Here is a 21,401-nt window from a genome sequence, read left to right as displayed (position 1 = left end):
AGAAATTCCTTTTCTTTCTCCTCGATGTCAGCCAGGTTCAGCCACAGATGTCTCTCCGTGGCCATCATCGCTGCCATCGACCTTCTAATCGAGGTAGCGGTTTGTCTGGTGGCCCGAAGAGCCAGATCTGTGGTGCGGCGCAGCTCGTCCACTGCGTCAGGGGAGAGACCCTGTTCCTGATCCAAATCCTTCAGCAGATCGGCTTGGTATGCCTGTAACACATTGTGTATAAGGCAGCCCCAGCCTGACCTGCTGCCACGTATGCCCTGCCATTCAAGCGAGATGTCATTTTGAGTGGCTTGGAAGGCAGGGCCGATGCTTTTAGTGCCGTTGCCTTTCCAGCAGCGAGATAGTTCGCGAACGTCTTGTCAATTGGGGGCATCGACACATACCCATGTTCACACATTCCCTCGACATCAGCGTAGATTGCACGCTGCTGACGATGGATGCGTGCAATCTACGCTGATGTCGAGGGAATGTGTGAACATGGGTATGTGTCGATGCCCCCTTCTATTCCAGATCAGGAAGGAATAGAAGGCTCACGGGAGCTGGTGAATTATGGCCAGAAAGGAACCGTTCATCGAGCCTACTGCGAACGGGTCCTTCCTTAACGTGCTCCCACGGCAGCCGAAGCGAGCTCCATAACACCAAACAGCTAATCATACGTGGGGCAGGGAGGCTGTGAGGGTTCAGGTTGTACCTCTTCTTCACCCTCCTCAGTCATCTCCTGCTCTCTCGGGCTAGGTACCAGCAGAGCACTTGCTGCTGGATTAGAGGGATGTAAGAGATAACACATCCTCATCCTGCAGCTCACCCTCACGAGCCTCTGACGGGCGTGAGAGAGAAACACCTCTCTCAAACTCATCAGCGAGCTCTATGATCCGAGTCTCCGCACGAGTGGGATCCGAACCACTGGGCCCAGATTCCTGTCCCTCTTCCCTCAAGAGCTGATCGTGCGTGCCAAACAGTAAACGCACAAGTTGTGTGTCACCTGGTGTCAGAAACCTCAGACACGGATCCACACACTTCTTGAAGCGCTTGTCAGTTGCCATAATCGATCTTACCTTGTTCAGGTGATTGTAAACCAGACAAAACAGTCCCTGCAGACGAAAAGAGGATGACATGTTCTCTAGGCGCCCCTTTTATACTTCCGGGTCGCACTAGTAGTGACGTCATAGGCTGTCGCCTGTCTCCGATTGCCGTGGTTGGATAGTTTTTCAGACACCGGTTCACGTGGAGGGCGTTCCCCAATAGCGTCATCCCTTTCGAAAGGGAACGTGGGTACGTTAGTTTTTTAATCACACGTACGCACATTTGAGAAATGACCATAAGATCAAATGAAGGAATGTTTAAACACAACATTTTATAAATAAGACACCAGGAGTAAAAAAAATAAAGTCAAACCATCCTACTTGACAACACGTGCCAAGGTATGAAAAAAGGAAAAACACACTCCTAAAACCTAAGAATGCAAGCATGTTTTAGAGTGAGTTTGTATACAGTACAATGTTAACAGGCTTGCTAACTCAAGGAGAAATTTCTCTCTTCAATTCAAGACATTGAGCTTTTTAAAGGGATACTCCACCCAAAAATGAAAAATCTGTCATTTACTCGCCCTCAAGTTGTTCCAAACCTGTATGAGTTTCTTTCTTCTGCTGAACACAAAGGAAGAAATTTTGAAGAACAATTGGAACTTTGGCACCATTGTATTTTTTTTTTCTACTATGGAAGTCAATGGTGCCAAACAACTGTTTGGTTCCAATCGTTCTTCAAAATATCTTCCTTTGTGTTCAGCAGAACAAAGAAACTCATACAGGTTTGCAACAACTTAAGGGTGAGTAAATGATGACAGAATTTTCATTTTTTGGGTGGAGTATCCCTTTAAGTAATATTTCATAAGTGATAAGGTTCCAGAACAAGGGCTGATGTCAAATTGGGCCAGATTGGCAGAGGAGGCTAAAAACAAAAGGCATTTTACACATTGTGTTGGTGTAACATTACCAAATAATGGTGGCAAGTTAACTGACTTTCATGAAATGTAGCTGAAATTTCTTGCAACTAAAGAGAAAGAAGAGTGAGTAGATGGATTCACTAAAACCGCTTTTGAAAGCAATTCTGTAGGTGCCGGATCTGAAACGTGCAGGTCCATGTAGTGGACACTTAATTGATCCTCATCGAATACATTATGCTGAACAAAGAGAACAAACTTCCAGGCAAAGTGTCAAATAATACATTTATTGTGGTTTGTTGGTCCAAAGGAGAACATGAATCCATCTAGCATGTGCAGTGCATACAGATACAGTAGTCTCATACTGGTCCACGGATACATGAATACAGTCAAATCTTACACAACACACAAGAATCTCATGGCTTATAGATGACAGACATAAAGTGCTCATCCTCATAGTCTAGGCTTGCCGTCTGAACTATGCCAAGTGTCATAATTCACTAATCTCATTGGATGAGGGGGCCAGCAGAGGTGGGGTTAAAGCAGAGGAGTCAGGACACATCTAAGAGCGGTTCTTCTTGAAGAAGCTGATGAGTCCATTGGTGGAGGAGTCGTGGGAATGAACCTCTGCTTTGTCTTGCAGCTCAGGCTCGATCTTCTTGGCCAGTTGCTTGCCGAGCTCCACACTGATGGGACAGATGAAAATGTGACATTCTTTATAAATGTACAGATGAATGAAACTCTTAACAACTCAAACAATTTCACACAAGAAGTATTTTTAAATAATTCATGGCATAATGTTGTAAACTAATCCGCCTCTGAAATGACTTTCCAAGCCCACTTATTTGTTTGGCTCCATTCTAGGAGAGCAGCAAAATTTCACAAACCAATGGATTTTTTCCTGAAGGACAAAGTCCAATACTACATTTTACATGGTTGAACATGCCGTACAATCACATTGTGGAAGTAAATTTGGTTGCAATCGCCCTTTCATGTAGACTTTTTTTTTTTCTTGACATTTTGTCAAAGCCCTGATTGGCTAATTTGTTAATCAACCCAAATTGAAGTTACAAAACACTCTGAATTGGACTCACCCCCACTGATCATAGCTGTTGATATCCCACATCACACCTTGCACAAAGATCTTGTGTTCATACATGGCTGAAAACACATGAACAAATACATCATATCACCCATGAGTGCAGGGTCAACAAAACATGCACGTTTACAAAAGGAAGTACTGGTATAACATGTTTGATACTCACCAACCAGCGCACCAAGCATGAAGGGTGAAAGTTTCTTAAAGATGATAGAGTTGCTTGGCTTGTTTCCTTGGAAAACCTACAAAAAACTATGTATTATTATACAAAAACAAAATCGCATGTACTGGAGTAAAATCAAATTTTACTTTCCATTTCAGTCAGAATAAAATGCCAAATACAACAAGGCTTCAAAGAGTTAGGCTCCAAACATGCCTAATTCCCGACTATATCGTAGGCGAAAAAATATATATAAAAAGAGTAGTATGCCTGATGTCACAATTTCTCAAAACAGTAGGCAAAAAGTACTGAAGTGCACATACAAAGTATACTTTACTGTCCCATAAGGCCATGGGAGAGGATTCGTAAATGTTGGGTAAGCAATGCAACTCACGTTATTGGTCACATGACCGTAAAGTAAGTACTTGTTCAAAAGAAGTACCTACAATTTTGGATACAGCCTTAGTGGCCAGGACAGTATGGAGCCACACTGCTGTTAACTGTCTGAAAAGTTATATTAGGTGTGTTTGAACAGGAAGAGTTCAAAAGTGTGTATTGCTGGAGTGCCTCCAGGAACATGGTTGGGAAATGCAAATTAAAACAGTCTTGGCAAGCATTGTTTATTCAAATGAAAATCTACTGTATGACCTTTGGACCAAAACACACCGTTGGAAGCACATCTGTAACAGTGGGCCGCAGCTCCAACCCTGCTCCTCTAGTAGGTTGGAGATTAACTTTGCAGGACAATGGGTCACCAGGAGAAAGGTTGAAGACCTCTGCTCTAAACATACTCTTTAGATACCATCCAAAGAGTTATGTATCGACACATGGTTTTCAAGTAAAGAATCACTCACTTTATGGGGCAAGAGATTCTCCAGTGGATCCCCAGACATCCCGGCAGCCTGGAGCTCGCTCTTGGCCTCATCGGTGGTCTTTCCCCTCATCAGAGCCTCCGTCTGCGCCAGGAAGTTTGCCATCAGGATCTACCGGGTTCATAAAATGAAAGAGTGTAATGTGCCGCTTGGACAAACAACATGAAATAACAGGATTCTCAATCATCAGATGCCCCAGAGAACCAGAAAACAAAGTTGTGTTCAGAAACACGTAGACGGTCCGCACACCTTATGATGCAGATTATCTCTGATAGGATGTTGACTCTGAGCAGGAATGAGGAAGTCAGCAGGAATCAAGCGAGTCCCTGCGGAGAGAATAATCTATCATGATAAACGCATCACAACTGGACATTAACATGTCAATTAAAGCAGGAACTAGGTTACAGGGGAGGTTTAGGGTCACAGACCCTGGTGAATGAGCTGGTAGAAGGCGTGCTGTCCGTTGGTTCCCGGTTCTCCCCACACGATGGGTCCAGTGTGGTAATTCACACGAGTGCCAGACTTGGTGATGTACTTCCCGTTGGACTCCATGTCTCCCTGAAAGAGTATCAACAACTCAACAAAGTGTCCTACTATCAGAAACAATGCCATTTATGACATGATCATTTCCTGAAGCACCATCAGACCGACCTGTTGGAAGTAAGCAGCGAAGCGGTGCATGTACTGGTCATAGGGCAGCAGAGCATGTGTTTCGGCCTGGAAGAAGTTGACGTACCAGACGCCGAGCAGGGCAAGCAAGACTGGAGCGTTCTGCTCCAGAGGGGCCGAGCGGAAGTGGTTATCCTAGAAGATAAAGAGCACAGAGAGGTTACTCCTAGAAACACTTAAAGTTGCCCCGATTATAATTTTTCAGATATTACATTTCATTTAGTGTGTAATATAACTGTTTTTGAATGTAAAAGGTCTGTAAAGTTTTAAAGATGAAAGTGCAGATAAATGGAGTTAGTCTCCCAAAAGAAAGGGATGATTCTGAACTGCCTGAAACGAGTTTGTCAGCAATTCCAGTCTCACTTCCTGCAGTTTTCAAACAAATTTGCATTATGCCTATGGTCTTCATTGGCTGCCCGTGAACATCTACTTGACCCTCAATAACTGGAGTTGTAGCTGTGACTGGAAAAGTTTGCTTCGTGTTATCATAAAGTCGAGTAGATGCAATTTTCTGTGGCGCCAAAGCAAATCCACTTGTCACGAACTTCACAACTTTCTTCATTTTATAAGGACAACACTCATTAATCAACATTTCTGTAAATGTGCTGGCTAATTTTCAACTGCAGTCCTTTACCAAGATATTTCTTGAAATCTTTAAATAAAAACTAAAAAAAAAAAACTTGAATGACTATAGTAAAACCAAGCAGCAACCTTCCAGTCTCTCTCTTGAATCCAACACGGAAGTGACTTAATCTGCAATTCATCGACTGGCCTCTAGAGACAGGCTCCAGAAGAGAGTCAATCCCATAGACCCCCATGTTAAAATGCCCAACTTTACAGCAGTATTTTTTTTTTTTTACAGCCTGGTGCAAAAAGGGGTTTTGGTCTATATAGCTAATTTTGCCCTTCATGACAACTGTGAGGGGGGTGGATTTTATTATAACTCATCGGTTTAAATTATATTAAGCCTTAAAGTTGTGCATAATTAAGGGCGTGGCCACTTGAGTGACAGGTGGATTGCGGCTGCTGTCACCACTAGCCGTTTGTCTGCTGTCTGTTAGAGTCACGTCACCTCAGCTAATCCCGTCCTTTTGCCCATTTTCGTTTATCCGAGATTGATGCACACAGACAGACTACCAAGATGGTGACGGCCGGCTCCGTCTACTTTAGGCTTCAAAAATGCTCTTTAGAAACCTACGAGTGACATCACGGACACTACATCCATATTTTTTTAGTCTATGGGTAAACTGACGGAATTATTACTGTTCCTATCACTGTGAAAACAAGCGCTGACGAAGATACGGAGCCGATATTCAGATATGATAATGGCCGTTTGGTTTACGACACGATCTGTAAACACTAGACCAACCACAACAGACTGGGCCACCCGACCAATCAGAGCAGAGTAGACCAACCACAACAGACTGGGCCACCCGACCAATCAGAGCAGAGTAGACCAACCACAACAGACTGGGCCACCCGACCAATCAGAGCAGAGTAGACCAACCACAACAGACTGGGCCACCCGACCAATCAGAGCAGAGTAGACCAACCACAACAGACTGCATTCATTGTAATGTTTAAAGCAGATCTATGTCTTAACAAATGTCAGTAGACCGGGAAGATTTTAAAACGGGCAGTTCACTCATAAATGCGTACGATCGCTGAGGAAATGCAAAACGGAAGACAAAAGACAACGAGCGCAGCGCTGAAAAGGGGCGGGGCTACATAAGGTCTATAGTAGACCTTCAAAACTAAATCAAGAACCTTTAGAAAAGCACAAAAGGGGCACTTTAACTCTGAGGTACACCGTGTGGATGCGCAGTGTAGAGTTAGTGTCTTCTTATATACTGGCATGCAATCATTGTGCTTACCATCCAGTGAGCACCAGCTAGAAGTTGCTCAAAATTGTCGAAACCTACAAGATGACAATAAATAAAGTTACTGGAACATTTACAGACAGAAAATGTAAACAATCTATTAGTGCAAGATGCTGCACTAGTGGTCTTTCAAATTTGCTTCCGGCAGAAGTTAGGCCAGAGACATACTCTACACTAAGCATGAATGTTTGACCAAAACACAAAAGCGTGCTGCACGTATATACACTTCTGGAGCATTCATACTTCAGACGAAACCTCAGTACTCAAAGGGAGTATTTGCCTTCAAATATCTGTGCCATTAAAAGGAAATGTGACATGGATCGCAAAACACATTTTATTATTGGAACAAATTAATTCTGAGAAAATCTAAATATTTGGTGACAATTTTCCTCATTGTGAACACCAGAATGGAGTAATTAGTAATGCCGGTTAAAAGAAAAGTTTCAAGGTTGGAACTAGATATTAACAAACCAGCTTTTTTATGAATCTCTCTCAATAGAGCCAGGCACATGGATTAAGAAAGTAGACAGTGTCAATTATGATTTAACGTTGACTTTAAACCAGTTAAACTATGACAGTGGTTGATCTGAAAGAACATACTGACCATATAAGACTGGTTATGCTAATATTATAGCGCCCCCTCTGGTGATGCAGAAAATGCAACACATACTTGAATTGAATTTTTTATTTTGTGTACAACACACCAAATCCAACTAGCATAGCTATAAGTGTTTTTGTGTTCATATACTTGCATACAGCATGTTTCGGGGCTTATGGGACTGTTCACACAGCAGACGTACCTATGTGCAGTGCAATGGACAAACCGATAGCCGACCACAGCGAGTAGCGTCCGCCGACCCACTAAAACATGAGCATTCAGCATCAGAAAAACAGTCAATATGCCAATTCAAAAATATGGCAGAGTATTTAAACATTACTAGCAATCATGCATCCAGTCATCACATTCTCATGCAGTAATATGCTGGTCAACAAATTAATACTCACATCCCAAAACTCAAACATGTTGTTGGTGTCGATACCAAAGTCCTTGACTTTCGGCTGGCGAGGAAACAGGAAACGCATGCAAGTTTCTTACAGATAAATCAACTTTATTCTTAACATTGACACACCGGTGACATAACGCTGCACTTACTGCATTTGTGGAAAGAGCCACAAAGTGTTTGGCCACAGCAGATTTCTGAAAATATACAAACACAGAATTAGACCAATGGAAACTTTCCATTTAGGACCGTTCCAGGGGTTTGAGAAGGAACGAACATCTTTAGCGCTCTGGAGGAACCATTCTCTGGCCGTCTCAGCGTTAGTGATGGTCTCCTGGGTGGTGAATGTCTAAAGAGAAAAACACATTAAGAGATTAACTACTTCAACTTGTTCACTTTGTATCACCAATACTGTTGAACATGAATGTAAATGAACAGTACAGTGATGTACAAGACTGTATCATTTACTGGTATTTCAGACTATAGTTTGTTCAGGTTGTGACCTTGGAAGCGATGATGAAGAGGGTGGTCTCAGCGTTCAGCTGCGCGAGGGTCTTGGCCATGTGCGTCCCGTCAATATTAGAGACGAACCACACATTGGGTCCTCCTTTAGAGTACGGCTTCAGAGCTTCAGTCACCATCAGAGGACCCTGAACAAACACACGTTATATTGTTTATGATTACCAGATATGACTAGCCATTGGTTTAAAAGAGAGAATATCTAACAAACATGTCTGCACTCAACACTCAATATGATAAGCATAACTTAACTATTATAGACAGATTTATTAAACTCTAGTTTCTATTGGAGCTGCCCATCTAAGAGATAACCGAATCTCCAGCATCGGTCAATTACGATGCGTGTAAACATCCATTGGCTCTCGGGAAACTCGTGGTAAACTCACCAAGTCAGAGCCGCCAATGCCGATGTTCACTACATCAGTGATGGCTTTACCACTGAAGCCTTTCCACTCGCCACTGCGCACTTTCTGCAAAATAATGCACACATATGCAATAACAATATTCAGGAATTCTCAGTCGGCTGTCTTTGGAAAAAATAATCAATTAAATCAAATAATTGTTAAATATATTGCTTTAAAACGCATAAGGTGAACTCTAAATATCAAGTGCACTTAGCCCACGTTTTACACTATAATTTCATTAAACATACTTAAAGCTGCAGTCCGTAATTTTTTTAAGTTAAAAATAATCCAAAATAATTATATTAAAAAAAACTTATTCTGCCAGTGTTCAAAACTCTCTGCTTGCCATAGCTAGATTCAAAACGGTTAGCTTGTAATAATGATTTTAATTCCAGTGGTACTGGTGGGTTTCCGCGGGAGATTCGAGCATGTCTTTGCGTCATGACGTCACACCCGTACACATAAAGAAGGAGTTTCGGCTCCTTCGGCTATACTGCGCGTGACGAGATGTTTAGATGTATAGGCTTTTCTCGCAGCACTTTCCATAATTAAACTTATGGCATCCAGAAAGATCCAAACAACAATCATCAGTGTCAACTGGAGATTCAGCAGTTATAAAACCCAAAAGACTTCGTACTTCGGATTTAAGGTGGCTAGAGAAAGAGAAAGAAACCGTCTCATGCGAACACAAGGATTTAAACATCGGCGGGGCTTTTGAAAAGTGCGTGAACTCCGTGTTTTGAAGGGGTTCAAAACGGAAGAAGAGACGGCTTTTTTCTGCTGAACAAGTAAGACATTTCAATAGTTCAATCGTGTAACAGTACGTTTTCTTAATTCACACAGTTATGGAGTTTCCTTTGTTGTGCCTTTCTCGTTTTGCTATTATGGAGAATATGAATTCTGAACTACACAGGTAACCATAAAACACATTAAATTTAACATTAGTCACGCAATGCTGATGTTGTTAACATGAACAATTTGAGGACAAAGTAGGCTATAATTTGCACGGTTGCTGTAAATCGCGCTGATTAAATCTAACGAAGCTTATCATGTCGAATGCTTTTTCCCCCTTAGTTGGTCAGAACAAAAATGGATGTTACTTACTTGTTCAGAAGACATTTTCTTATGAAAATTCTTATGTTGGTCAAACTTTCAGAAAGTGAATCTGTGATTCTGAATGACAGTAGGCTATCCACACAGCGCGGTGACTGACAGCAGCACTCGCCTCAAAGCACTGTGTTCATCCGCGCTGTTTCATGCCGATTTACAACCCACGTAAAGATGATAATTCCGCGAATCACTGCAGTTACAGATTTCGAACAGAGAGATGGCGACAAAGAGGAAAAGATACGGACTGCAGCTTTAAGTATGAGTACTGTATATGATACTGGTATTTAATATTATTTATACCATGGTCTGTCTGAATACTTGATTCTGATTGGCTGGAAGGTGTGCATTAAAACTGTTTAATGCACAAACAGTTCCAGTCAGTTTAATCACCGTTCTACACTGGCCGGCATCATGGCCACATTCCAGGATGACAATATCAAGATTCATCAGACTCGGACATTATTTCCATCAAGAGGTGCATTCATTTTAGGTCAAGATCTTGTGTTGACACTGCAAGAGTCCAGCACTCTGTAAAGTCTCCTCCAGCACAACTCAAAGACTCTCAATGAAGCCGAGATCTGGACTCAGAGGAGCCAATTCATGAAAATTATCCTTTTATAATTTGAGCCTGATGAATCTTGACATTGTCATCCTGGAATATGGCCATGATGCGTCTTCCTTTACACACACACGTATATATGGGATAATGTAGAGCGAGGCGGTTGTTATAGCGAATACAACCCTGACAGGTTGATCAGGTCTTGAATCAGCCTGAAGGGGTTGTATTCGCTATAACAACCGCCTCGCTCTACATTATCCCGCTTATTACATGGCTAACTACCAAATAAATCAATAATTTGACAAATAATTTGAGTTTATTAACGATTGTATTGCTTCCACTAAAGAAAATAGTCCATTCCGTCTCTACGGTTAGAATCCTGTGTCCATGGCAACGCTCTGTTATCAAGAAATAATGTCATGCTAACTAAAGCTGTGTCTGAAATCACTCCCTATCCACTATATAGCGCACTACATAGGGTGTCGGCCATTTTGTAGTGGTGTCCGAATTCTGAGTGAACGACATCATTCCCTACATTCGTTCACTACTTTTACCCAGAATCCTCTCTGATTTTGAGTGTACATCCGATGTACACTTGCTGAAGCACTATTTCCCAGAATCCAATGCGTAGAGTACGGAGCGTGCTGAAAGTGCGGGAGCGAGCGAGTTTAAACCAGAAATTACCTAACAGCTTTTTTTTCTACCTTTTTTTAAATCATTACTTGAATAAAACATATTAAAATATTGAGAAAATATTATATAGATGAATGTTGAAATTAAAATGAACTGATATTAATGGGGTAAATTATATAGGTATATATATTTTTTAATTAAAATATATTATTTAGGCATTAACTCAATTTAATGTGTTTTACTATAAGCCAGGTGTTTTAATAAATTGTGGCATTGTTGTTAATTCGTTAAACTGTAAGGAAGGGATGATAATTTGGTGGATGATTTAAAAATATTCGTTAATCATCTGTTCATTCGAATGTAATCATCATTACGGTCACCTGAGGCGCTCGACGACCACGTCATCTGTGAGCGCGAGTTTCTAACAATTTCAATCGATGAAACTACAAAGCTGGCACGGAGGTATATATAATTACAAAATAAAGTCATTATAATTGTTATTGTTGTTAATATTATTTTATAAAGTAAGTAACGTAAGATAAAAGGAGTTTTATCAGTACGTGTGACGAAGCCGTTTCTGCGACCGCTCCAGCTCTCCGACGCACAGTGTCGAATTCACTCACTTCATTTCATTCCCTCCTTGCAGATATAGTGCACTCAAATGCCATACACTATATAGAGATTAGTGAATGAGTGAACGAGTGAGCGGTTTCGGACACAGCTTAAAGTCCCACTCCGATCATATTTTGAGCTATTTTTAAACATTCCCAATGGTCTTTAAATTATGATTATGCAATTTTTAGCCAAAATCACAAAACCTGTGCCGTTTTCTGGGACTTCGCTTCAGCAGAGCGGCGGTAGCTCATTAGCAATTCGCCTCTGCGTTGTGGGCGGAGCCGTTGGCACGGAGACGACCCTCCCCCTGCCCGTTGCTGAGAGCTCTGTCTCTCCCGCTAGCTTACACCCCCAATACCGGTGGGGCAACAGTATTATATACACGTTAATTATTATTTTCCGAAGTTAATCAAAGTTATCACCGATCATTATTTCACTCCAAGACGTCGCGTGTGGAGACGCCCAGTGGAGTTACTACGTCACAACTCCAGTCTATTTTAGCCGGCATTTTAGCGTCTGCTACTGATTCACAGCCATTTGAATGTAGAAATACTTAGAAATACAACTTTGAGCTTATTTTTCTCAAGATATGTCCTCTAACATCAGAAAAATGCCACAAGAACATGTTAACACATAGAAAAACATTATTTTCATCGGAGTGGGTCTTTAAGTATAACATACCGTTGCCATGAAAAACAGATCACATTCGACATTAGAATTCAACCAAGCTATGTAATAAATATATATATAAAACAAGTGGGTTGTTGTTTCCATGCATGTTCACTCACATGGCAGAAGCGCTTCATCTGCTCCAGGACTCGGTTCACCTCCGGCATCACGTCTTTACCGTCCACCATGATGGGAGTGTTGGAACGGTTCCTCAGCGCGGTGTGGAGAACAGCACGACCCTACACACACACACACACACACACAACTCAGCTTTAACAAACACACAGAATAGCCACTATGCTCCCTTTGTAAATTGACATTTGTTTCATTTGTTACCGTTTCTTGTCAGTTATGCCTTTCTGATGTGTTAATCGATATATCATTTATTTACCATAAGCCACAAAAGAGACACAACATGCTGCAGTTTCAGAACAGCCCGTGAGATAAAGAGGAAAATTAGGGTTTTAACAACTTTCTGCCGTGTGTCAATAGAAATTACAAATCAACATACAGAAGAAAATCATAGAAGTGCATCACAACTGGTCATTCCAAACCCAAACTGCTCAGATTATGTGAATTCTCAGTTAAATCTTTTTTATTGAGATATTATCACCTCAGTGAAGTTGATCTTTTCTCCTGCAAACATCCTCTCTCTGGCGGCTTCAACGCCCACTGATCGTGCCTAATCATGATGAGACAGGGAAAGAAAAGGGTTGATGTGACTCATGACTTGTGCAAACTTGCACACAAAGAACCATAAAAACACCAATTGTGTATTTTGTCCTGCTGTGATTGCTACGAGAAATCTGCTGTATCAGAGTGATTTCGCAGTTGCTACTCTGATTGGCTGAAGACAGGAAATACAGAATCAGGTTAAAGTATACTTCCACTTTTGCACGTACAGCACACAGTATACTTCAGTTTTATCAAATGAAGTATACTTGGAAAGGTTATGCATTTCACTGTAAATAACAAACAGAATTGACATGCACTTTGTAAACATTACACCACACACACGTGTGTCCCAGTGACACAGTTCACCTCATACACGATCTATTTTCAGCAGCTTTTTGGACACATGCATTAAGCCACTTAACATCTGGAGATGGACACACACGAGGGCTTTAAAGATGCTTAGCTGGACTAAGTCTAAAGAGAGATTACAGTAACAGCTTCGCTACTACACGGCTTTTTATTAGCAACACCCTCTGCTATGACTTTGAGTAAATGCAGTGTGAAGAGGGTTTTCGAGTTGAATGTGATGTGAAGATTGCAAACTGTACCATGTCGAAGAGCATTTTCAGGACTTCTTCACTGATGAGGTTCTTGGAGTAATCCAGCAGGACGTCTCCATCATCTGTTGTCAGCTCCAGACTGCGCACAAGACCAGATCACACACACAGTTAGGATATACAAAAGATGGATTATTATTTGTTTAATTTTGCTTCACGCACAACATGGATAATCCAGAAACATCATTCAAGCCTGGTTTACATTCGGCTGGCAGGATCGTAGTGGTGTTTAGACTGGGAAAGCTAAATGAGCCATTTGAGAAAATGTATTCGTCCCGGCGGCCACACAGCACTCTTATATTAAACAGGGACTCTCAAATTGCAGCATACCACATGACTCTAGATATGTAGCCTAATTACACAAAACAAAAAATATCATCATTTTTTCCCAACCCCCACAATATATATTCCTGATCCATCTCTTAACAAAACTGAATTATGGCAAACATAGTTTTGTCCAAAATACCATAGAAACTTTTCAAAGTGTTCATTCAGCACACGCAGTTCAAACAGCAATGCTTTTTTTTTGTTTTGGTGTTGTCCAATGACTTGTTTACAACTGTATAATAATGCAATCTAAATATTCAACCCCCATTGCAAATCAGGTTTATTGGCCAAATAACGACTTTCAGCCGTTTGCAATGAACGAATCAAACAAAAATAATTGAAATAGCTCAACAACAAATGTTTCAAGTGGTTTCCCCAAATTCAACTGAAAGTTATTCAACCCCCTGAATAGAATCCCTCACAACGGCACAAATCATGCAAATGCAATGCAAAACAGCTGTTGTCTCAAGCACACCTGATGCAAATAATCAAGGGCTTCATTAGTTGCACCAGGTGTACTAGAGCTAGAACACATGAGACATCTGAACTGACTAGGTTTGTTGAGTGTCACGTTTGACTGCATGTTAGAAATATGGCAAAGTCAAAAGAATGGTCCAAAAAGTTAGGGGAAGATATCAATCGCCCTTCACAAACAAGGAGCGGGATACAGAAAGATAGCGACGGCGCTAAATGTTAGAGACACCGTTGGAAGCATAGTTCGCAAGTAGTGTTGTCAAAGGTACCGACTTCGGTACCAAGTCAGTACTAGAATTTTAAAAATTGTGACGCTTTGAGCGGAATCGTAAACACCTCTGATTGGCCACTGTGCTTATCAAATATATCTGTGATTGGCTACAATGATCAGCGCTTCAAAAACATGTTGTAAATATACATCAATGACGCTCTTCACCGAGCGCTTGCACAGATACAGACGAGAGCGTTTGAAAGCAGGCGTATATCGGCGGACCGGTCTGCTGATCGACGCCTGCTTGTGCGTTCAAAAGCTCCCGCTCACGTTTTTCAAAACACTTTCAAACACTTCTATGTGCTCTCAAACGCTCCCGTGCATTGATCATTGTAGACAATAGCCGCGTTTCCACTGCCGGGCCAGGGCCGAGCCGTGCTAGTGCGTGCCAGAGCCAGTCGCGTTGCCACTGTCCGGGGCTTGATCGGGGCTTACTCGGGGCCAACGGCCAGGATTTCTGGCCCGTCTAATACCTTGAGCCAAAGCGGGCCAGCTCGGGCTAGAGGCGTGCTCAAGGTAAAAGGCGGAGTTTATCGGTGTTATGGAACGTTATGATCTGAAGCAAGATGCACATTTCACTTTTTTATATCGCGCAAAATAATCGCTGCTCGAAATGGTGAATCGCCTGTACTGGTGTGTCGAAGATACCAAAGCTCTTCTGAGCATTTGGGCAGAAGAAAGGGTTCAACGTCAATTTGACGGCGTGTGAAGAAACGAAGACGTTATAAAAAATACATCGATGCTGAACTTTCTAAGCTAAGCATTCAGCGAGCAACGCTTCAAGTTCAGGAAAAAATAAAGTTGCGGGCGCAGTATTGTACAAGGCGATTCAAACGCACAATGAACAAAGCGGAGCTCAGAGAAGGAACTTTCCAAATTCCATGGTTCGACTTGATGGACGGTGTGCTGGGTCACCGTCCCGCTGTTAGTGGCGACTCGCGAGACAATCTGGACACTATTGCAGGCTGCAGCCACGGCCTCTGAGTTCAGACTGATCTCATGAAATGGCGTATGTATGACACGCCAATTCGTATTTCCATTTTTGGCGTGCTATCAACACGCATAATCGCTTTTCAGCGTGTTTATCAACGCCTTTGACTTAACGTTATATTACTGTATTATGTATATATTTATATATACATAATACAGTAATATAACGTTATGACCTACCCCAACCCCGTCCCTAAACCTACCCGTCACTGGGGTTAATACCATTTATGAGTCTTCTCCTACCATCCTAGGAAAAGAAATATCGCTCCACAGATCTAGATATAGATCTTGCTTCGTTTCGCTCGGACATTTAACGGCGTACACATACACGCGGAATCACTCGAACATTTAATGGCGTAGACATACACGCAAAAGATTTCGGCGTGGACATACACGCGGATAGCTCAAAATGCGTATAGATAACACGCCACTTGACTTGAAAGTGGCGTGTATGTTTACGCAAAGTCATGATGTCATGTTGCTGAGTTAATATACATGCGATCTTCCTAACTCAAAAAATAAATAAATTCATAATACCCGCTGAAATGGGTTGGGTTGTATGACGTTTGATCCAGAAAGACGTGTTAGGGGCGGGTTTAGGGCAGCGCTGCTGCGGGGCTACTGGCCCGGTAGTGGAAACCACTTGCTCGGCGTTAGCCCTAGCCCGGCAGTGGAAACGCGGCTATTCACAGACATATCAGATAAGCGCGCGAGCACAATGGCCAATCAGAGGCGTTTACGATTCCGCTCAACGGCGCTCAAAGAGCCAAAGTTGGTACTTTTGACAACACTATTAGCAAGTTCAAAGTTAAAGGAACAGTGGTTACACTACCTGGACGGGGCAGAAAAAGGAAGCCATCAACGGCTGAAACCAGATTTCTGAGAAGGCAGGTTCAGAAAAACCCTCGAGTGACTGCAAAAGACCTGAAGCAAGACTTGGTGGCCACAGGCACTGAGATGCACAGTAGGGCACGCTCTCAACCCATGCCAGAACTACAAGACATGCACTAAAACTGACCCAAAAGCACAAGAAAAGTCAGTTCCAATTTGCTCAAAATCATTTAAATAAGCCACAGAAGATTTGGGACTCTGTTCTGTGGAGTGATGAAACTAAGCTGGAACTTTTCGGCCCTCTGGATCAGCGGTATGTCTGGGGGACGAGTGGATTGCAGCTGAAGGGGGTGGATTGGAATCCACTGCTGCTTCAATGTATATGTAATGATGAGTAATTATAAGCAAGGTATTAATCAATATTTTTCCTTCTAAAGATTAAATGAGTTGAATGACTTCTCTAGGCTTGTGAGATTTTACTTTGTTATAAGTTACCAGTGTGATTACTGAAATGTTCTTTTCATATGTCTGTATTTGATATGTGAATGCAGTAACAATGCTTGCTTATTTAGCCCGGCTTCCAGAACTGAATAGGGACTTATTTCGTGTTTGAAAAAGGTCTTCAACGTGTTAAAACATATAAGGGTCATTGAAGCCAATAGTTTAAGGGATCATTTCTTTGTCAAAGCCTTACTTTCCAGTTAGACTAAAGTTGAGAGAAAGAATGCATTATCTTGATGTTTTGAGACGACTCTACTGTTTACCGTTAGAGTCTGGCCAAATCCAACCTTGGATAAGCTGTGTGTCGGGGTGTGTGTTAGTCTTCTTGGTTGCAGGTTAAAGAACCACTGGGATTATTGGAGATGGACGGAGTTGTTGTTCTGGACATGTTGTCGCCCAGCAATCTGCGACCTGGAAGGTCACGACATGCCTAACTTCAGGGTCCGAGGGTCAGCTGCATAATCGATGGAGATGTGCTTCCGTCTATCTGTATATGTGTGGAAAATTACTGTGTTTATCTATTTCTTAGCCAATGAGAATCATTCAACCTGTAAACAATGACGTAGCTTAGACCTTGGAAATGGTATAACTGCTGTGATCTTTGTAACTGTAAGCGGGGCGGCCTACGAACTCCTGTGTGAGTCTTGAAGCTGACTTCTACTGATGAAACTGCAAACTATCTTCACAGCATATGCTGAAAAGACTGTCTACAGTTCAGCATGGTGAGGCTTGTGATGCTCTGCATCCTCTGGCACTGGAAACCTGCAGCGTGTGGAAGGCAAGATGGATTCATTGAAGTATTAGGAAATCCTAGGATATGCCGTGAGTGAGGAAGCTGAAGCCTGGGCGTCATTGGACCTTCCAACGGAAACACCTCATGTTTCACCACGGCTTGGTTGCAGAAGTCGTCCTGGAAGTGCCTACAGTGGCCTCACAGTGACCCGACTTGAACCCCACATACAACCTCTGGTGAGATTTGAAGGCGGCGGTTGCAATATGACTGAACTGGAGGCCATTGAGGTTTGGCTCAGATTCCTCAGAAACGCTGCCAGAAGCTGGCGTCTGGTTATACACCTCGTTTGCAGCAGGTCGTAACAGCAAAAGGCTGTTCGACTGAGTACTAAAGATTCCTGCCATGAATGGGGTTGAATAATTTGGAAACTGCAGAAGTCATTAAAAGTTGAATTTTCAGTTGAATTTGGGGGAAACCGCTTGAAACATTTGTTGTTGAGCTATTTCAGTTACTTTTGTTTGATTTGTTCATTGCAAACAGTTGAAAGTCTTAAAATGTTGCCAATAAAACTGATTTCCAATGGGGATTGAATAATTTTGATTATAATTGTATTTCTTTGTAGGGCTATATAATGTATTTAGTTATTTTTTTGATAAAGAAACTTGGCCATCGGAGTGTAAAATACATTTTAAAAGTTAAGGAATCTTACACTGGTTCACTATAGGTTACTTACTATACTCTAGCTATACGTTTGATTTATGTTGAAGTGTTTGGCTCAATCTCTTTTAATGAGATTTTTGTTTGTGTAATCAGGCTCTCAAAAAAATTATTAAATTTGGTTTTCGGTTATCGGCTTCCAAATATAAAGAATTATCTTTTAAGTCAAAATGTTCATATCGGTGCTTCCCTACAAATAATTTTTTATTGGAGTAACAATGATATTGCATAGCAGAGACTATGCCTATGGTGATTTTTCAATAAGGAGATTTTTTATTTTAATTATACTTTTTATTTACGGTTTATAAACGTATATATAGTGTATTGACATGAAAAAGGTTATATAATTTGTGAGGAAATGAAAGACAGATACTAGTACGCCACACTTTGACCTTATTACGTCACCAAAGCGTGACGCTCAAATTCGTGCTCGTCTTCATCCTCAGTACGGTCTTAGTTCAGTACAGGGATTAATATCAGTAATAAATATCAAATATATTTAATATTCAATCGCTACACGCACTGACTCAGCCATGCAGTGTGTGACTGTGAGTGTGTGTGTTTGTGCGAGAGAGAGTGTGTGCAGAGAGTCACGTACTACATGCTGCTTTAGCGCCCTCTGTTGATCAACTATAAAACACTACCCTGAGAATTAATGAATACTAATATAGATCTTTATGGACACTCAATACGTCTGAATTGAATCCAGAACAGCTCATAAAGTCTTATAGGAAAAGAGTATTGTGAACATGCACCAGAAGTATCGCAGTAGAGGACGTGATGCTACTTTAAGAGATTGCATAAGCAGTGAAAGCACTTGAGAAATGCCTGATCATGTGTGTTTCATGAAATAGTCAAACTAGAAACTAGTACTACTTGCTTCCACATAGAGCCGTGTAATAGTGCATGTACAGCAGAAACACATATGACCGAAGATCCATGACCTTGTTAGTGTGTAGCTGCTAACATGGCTAGGTTTATACTGATTTAAAGCACAGGTAGATAGTTAAGCATGCTGTAAAAGTATTAATATGAGAGTAAATGAAGGAAATAGAGCAGGTGCAACAGTGCAGAGGGCGGAACCTGGAGCTCAGGACTATTGGCCTGATGTGGCAATAATAACCTTGCAACATCAACGTGGAAATCAAGGGTAACATGTAGCGAACTCTCGTGATATGTGCATATATACTCTAATACATCCCCTGATATTACATCGCGAGAACATTAAGATGATATATCTTACTAAAATAGTACGTAAACTGTGTTACACGAGAGATTTGCTCATTTAGGCCTTTGACCGAGATGCTGCACGACACATGATGCTGACAGACACGCCAGATGAGAGGAAACATCATCAGTATGAGGTCTAGCAGAGCTCGCGCACGTCTCGAGACGCGCTTGATGTGCGTTTCACCTGAACTTGTTGAATCTGTCAGGATCGTCCTCGAACATCTGCCTCATGTTGAGGTTTCCTGCGTTGGTTTTGTACCATTGTTCCAGTTTGCGGTAGATCGGATCGCTGTTGAGCCCCATGATGAAAAGATCCCGCTGTTCTTTCGGTCCAAAGATGCAAAAGTGAATTACAACCGTTCAAACACTCGTTCAGTGTACAGAAGCGTGAGGAGGAAGTCCAGTGACAAATGCCGAGAGCGACGCCCACCACGACTCTGACACGCCCATTGTGACCTCAGCGAATCCTGCGTAGCCCCGCCCACTGTGACCTCAGCGAATCCTGCGTAGCCCCGCCCACTGTGACACTGGCTGCGGTGGTGAGATGGTTATGTAATGCACACACACAGACAGTATATATTTAATTAGACACTTTTGTTACTGTGTGTGTGAAGGTAGTAGGGTCATTCCTGGGATTCGGTAATACTTCAACTTGTTTTTTTTTACTACATTTAATTATTTTTCACAATACCCCACATCATTAGACATATCAAAGTTCCATCAAATCATATTTTCCCACCTCTGGCATTAAAATACATTTAATTATTTTCAGGTTTTATTTTAGGATTAAAGCTTTTATTCTCAGCCCCGTAACGGACACATTGTAAATAGTTAAAAAGGATTTTACACGTAACTTGCTATAAAACTAACATACTGCTCGTGCATGATAATTTAATAAATGTAACATTCATGATAATTTTGATATTTTTATGGGACTGAAGTCAAATATAGGCAAATAGTGTGTCTGTCTCTTTAAAAAAAAAAGAAAAATCAATTAAGATGTTTAACTAAAACCATAATTGTATTGTGTTAGCTAGTCCTTAACATGTCGGGTATATTTAGCAAATACCTTCAGTTGTAATCGTCTTCCCTATTCTCCCCCAATAATGTTTAATTGTTTATCTTCTTGCACATTTATTTATTTATACATGTATTTATGCAGGAATATGTGAATTCATTAATCCGCGCACACGTTTTTGCAGGTTTTATGCTACAAAGGGCACTAAAGGGTGTCATTAAACTATAGCAACGTTTTCCACTAAGTTGAAGTGTTTTTAAAAATTAATTTCTTTTTTATTATTACATTAGTGTACATTTGCTGGTTTGTCACTACTCGATGGAAGCAATCACAAAATTAAAGCTGTGTTGTGTAACTGGATTTGTAAGAAGGCCAGCTTGTTTAACATTATTATTCTGTGAGTGCACAGCATTTTGACAGACTAGCCAATGTGAAAAGTGCACTTAGTTTTATTTAACGTGCACTTCAAATATTAAAGGTATATTAAAAAAAACAACTTTACTTGAAGATAAAATGTATTAAATAAAAGGCAATGTAACTGTTAAGAGGGAATATTTCCATTACTTTCACACACTAAAGTACTATTAAAAAGTGGAATTTGTAGTGTCAAATTAACAGTTTTATAGAAGGGTTAACAACTGAAACGTTAAAGCAATACAAAATTGTTGCTTTAAATAATTGTTATCTGAAATATATATATATATATTTATACACACACTTTATTTAGCTCGTTGTCAAGGCACGATTTCTTATTTGGTTTAGATTATCTTGAACTAAAATAACTAAAACTAAAATATTCATAAAAACTTTAACAAAAAGTAAAATGAAAATGTTTTTTTTTTAAATTCAAAATATTAAAGACCAAAAGAGTCTATGCTA

The 21,401-nt window shown here is 41.1% G+C and overlaps 1 protein-coding gene across 1 annotated transcript; it reads right to left on the bottom strand.

Moving 5' to 3' along the window:
- Positions 1 to 2,216: 2,216 nt before the first annotated feature.
- Positions 2,217 to 19,924, bottom strand: gpia (glucose-6-phosphate isomerase a). Its single transcript, XM_056245726.1, has 18 exons — positions 19,689 to 19,924; positions 13,422 to 13,512; positions 12,752 to 12,820; positions 12,258 to 12,377; positions 8,535 to 8,618; positions 8,133 to 8,279; positions 7,907 to 7,978; positions 7,782 to 7,826; positions 7,634 to 7,687; positions 7,429 to 7,489; positions 6,623 to 6,666; positions 4,731 to 4,883; positions 4,508 to 4,637; positions 4,329 to 4,405; positions 4,062 to 4,190; positions 3,214 to 3,289; positions 3,043 to 3,109; positions 2,217 to 2,634 (listed from the first exon to the last, which is right to left on the bottom strand). Exons 1-18 carry the CDS (start codon positions 19,805 to 19,807, stop codon positions 2,511 to 2,513), a joined length of 1,662 nt encoding a protein of 553 aa, XP_056101701.1. The 5' UTR covers positions 19,808 to 19,924; the 3' UTR covers positions 2,217 to 2,510.
- Positions 19,925 to 21,401: the final 1,477 nt, after the last annotated feature.

This window comes from Rhinichthys klamathensis, unplaced genomic scaffold (genome assembly GCF_029890125.1).
Source record: "Rhinichthys klamathensis goyatoka isolate OS25496 unplaced genomic scaffold, OSU_Roscu_1.1 h1tg000033l_1, whole genome shotgun sequence".
Classification (NCBI taxonomy): domain Eukaryota; kingdom Metazoa; phylum Chordata; class Actinopteri; order Cypriniformes; family Leuciscidae; genus Rhinichthys; species Rhinichthys klamathensis.
This window is presented reverse-complemented; position numbering and strand designations above follow the sequence as displayed.

Excerpts from the sequence above, each read along its gene's own strand:
- gpia (XM_056245726.1), bottom strand. The coding sequence starts at position 19,807 with ATGGGGCTCAACAGCGATCCGATCTACCGCAAACTGGAACAATGGTAC. Across the intron at positions 4,638-4,730 it reads TCGCTGCTTACTTCCAACAG|GGAGACATGGAGTCCAACGG; the intron begins GTCGGTCTGATG and ends ATACTCTTTCAG. Across the intron at positions 4,191-4,328 it reads GAGATAATCTGCATCATAAG|ATCCTGATGGCAAACTTCCT; the intron begins GTGTGCGGACCG and ends TGAACCCGGTAG.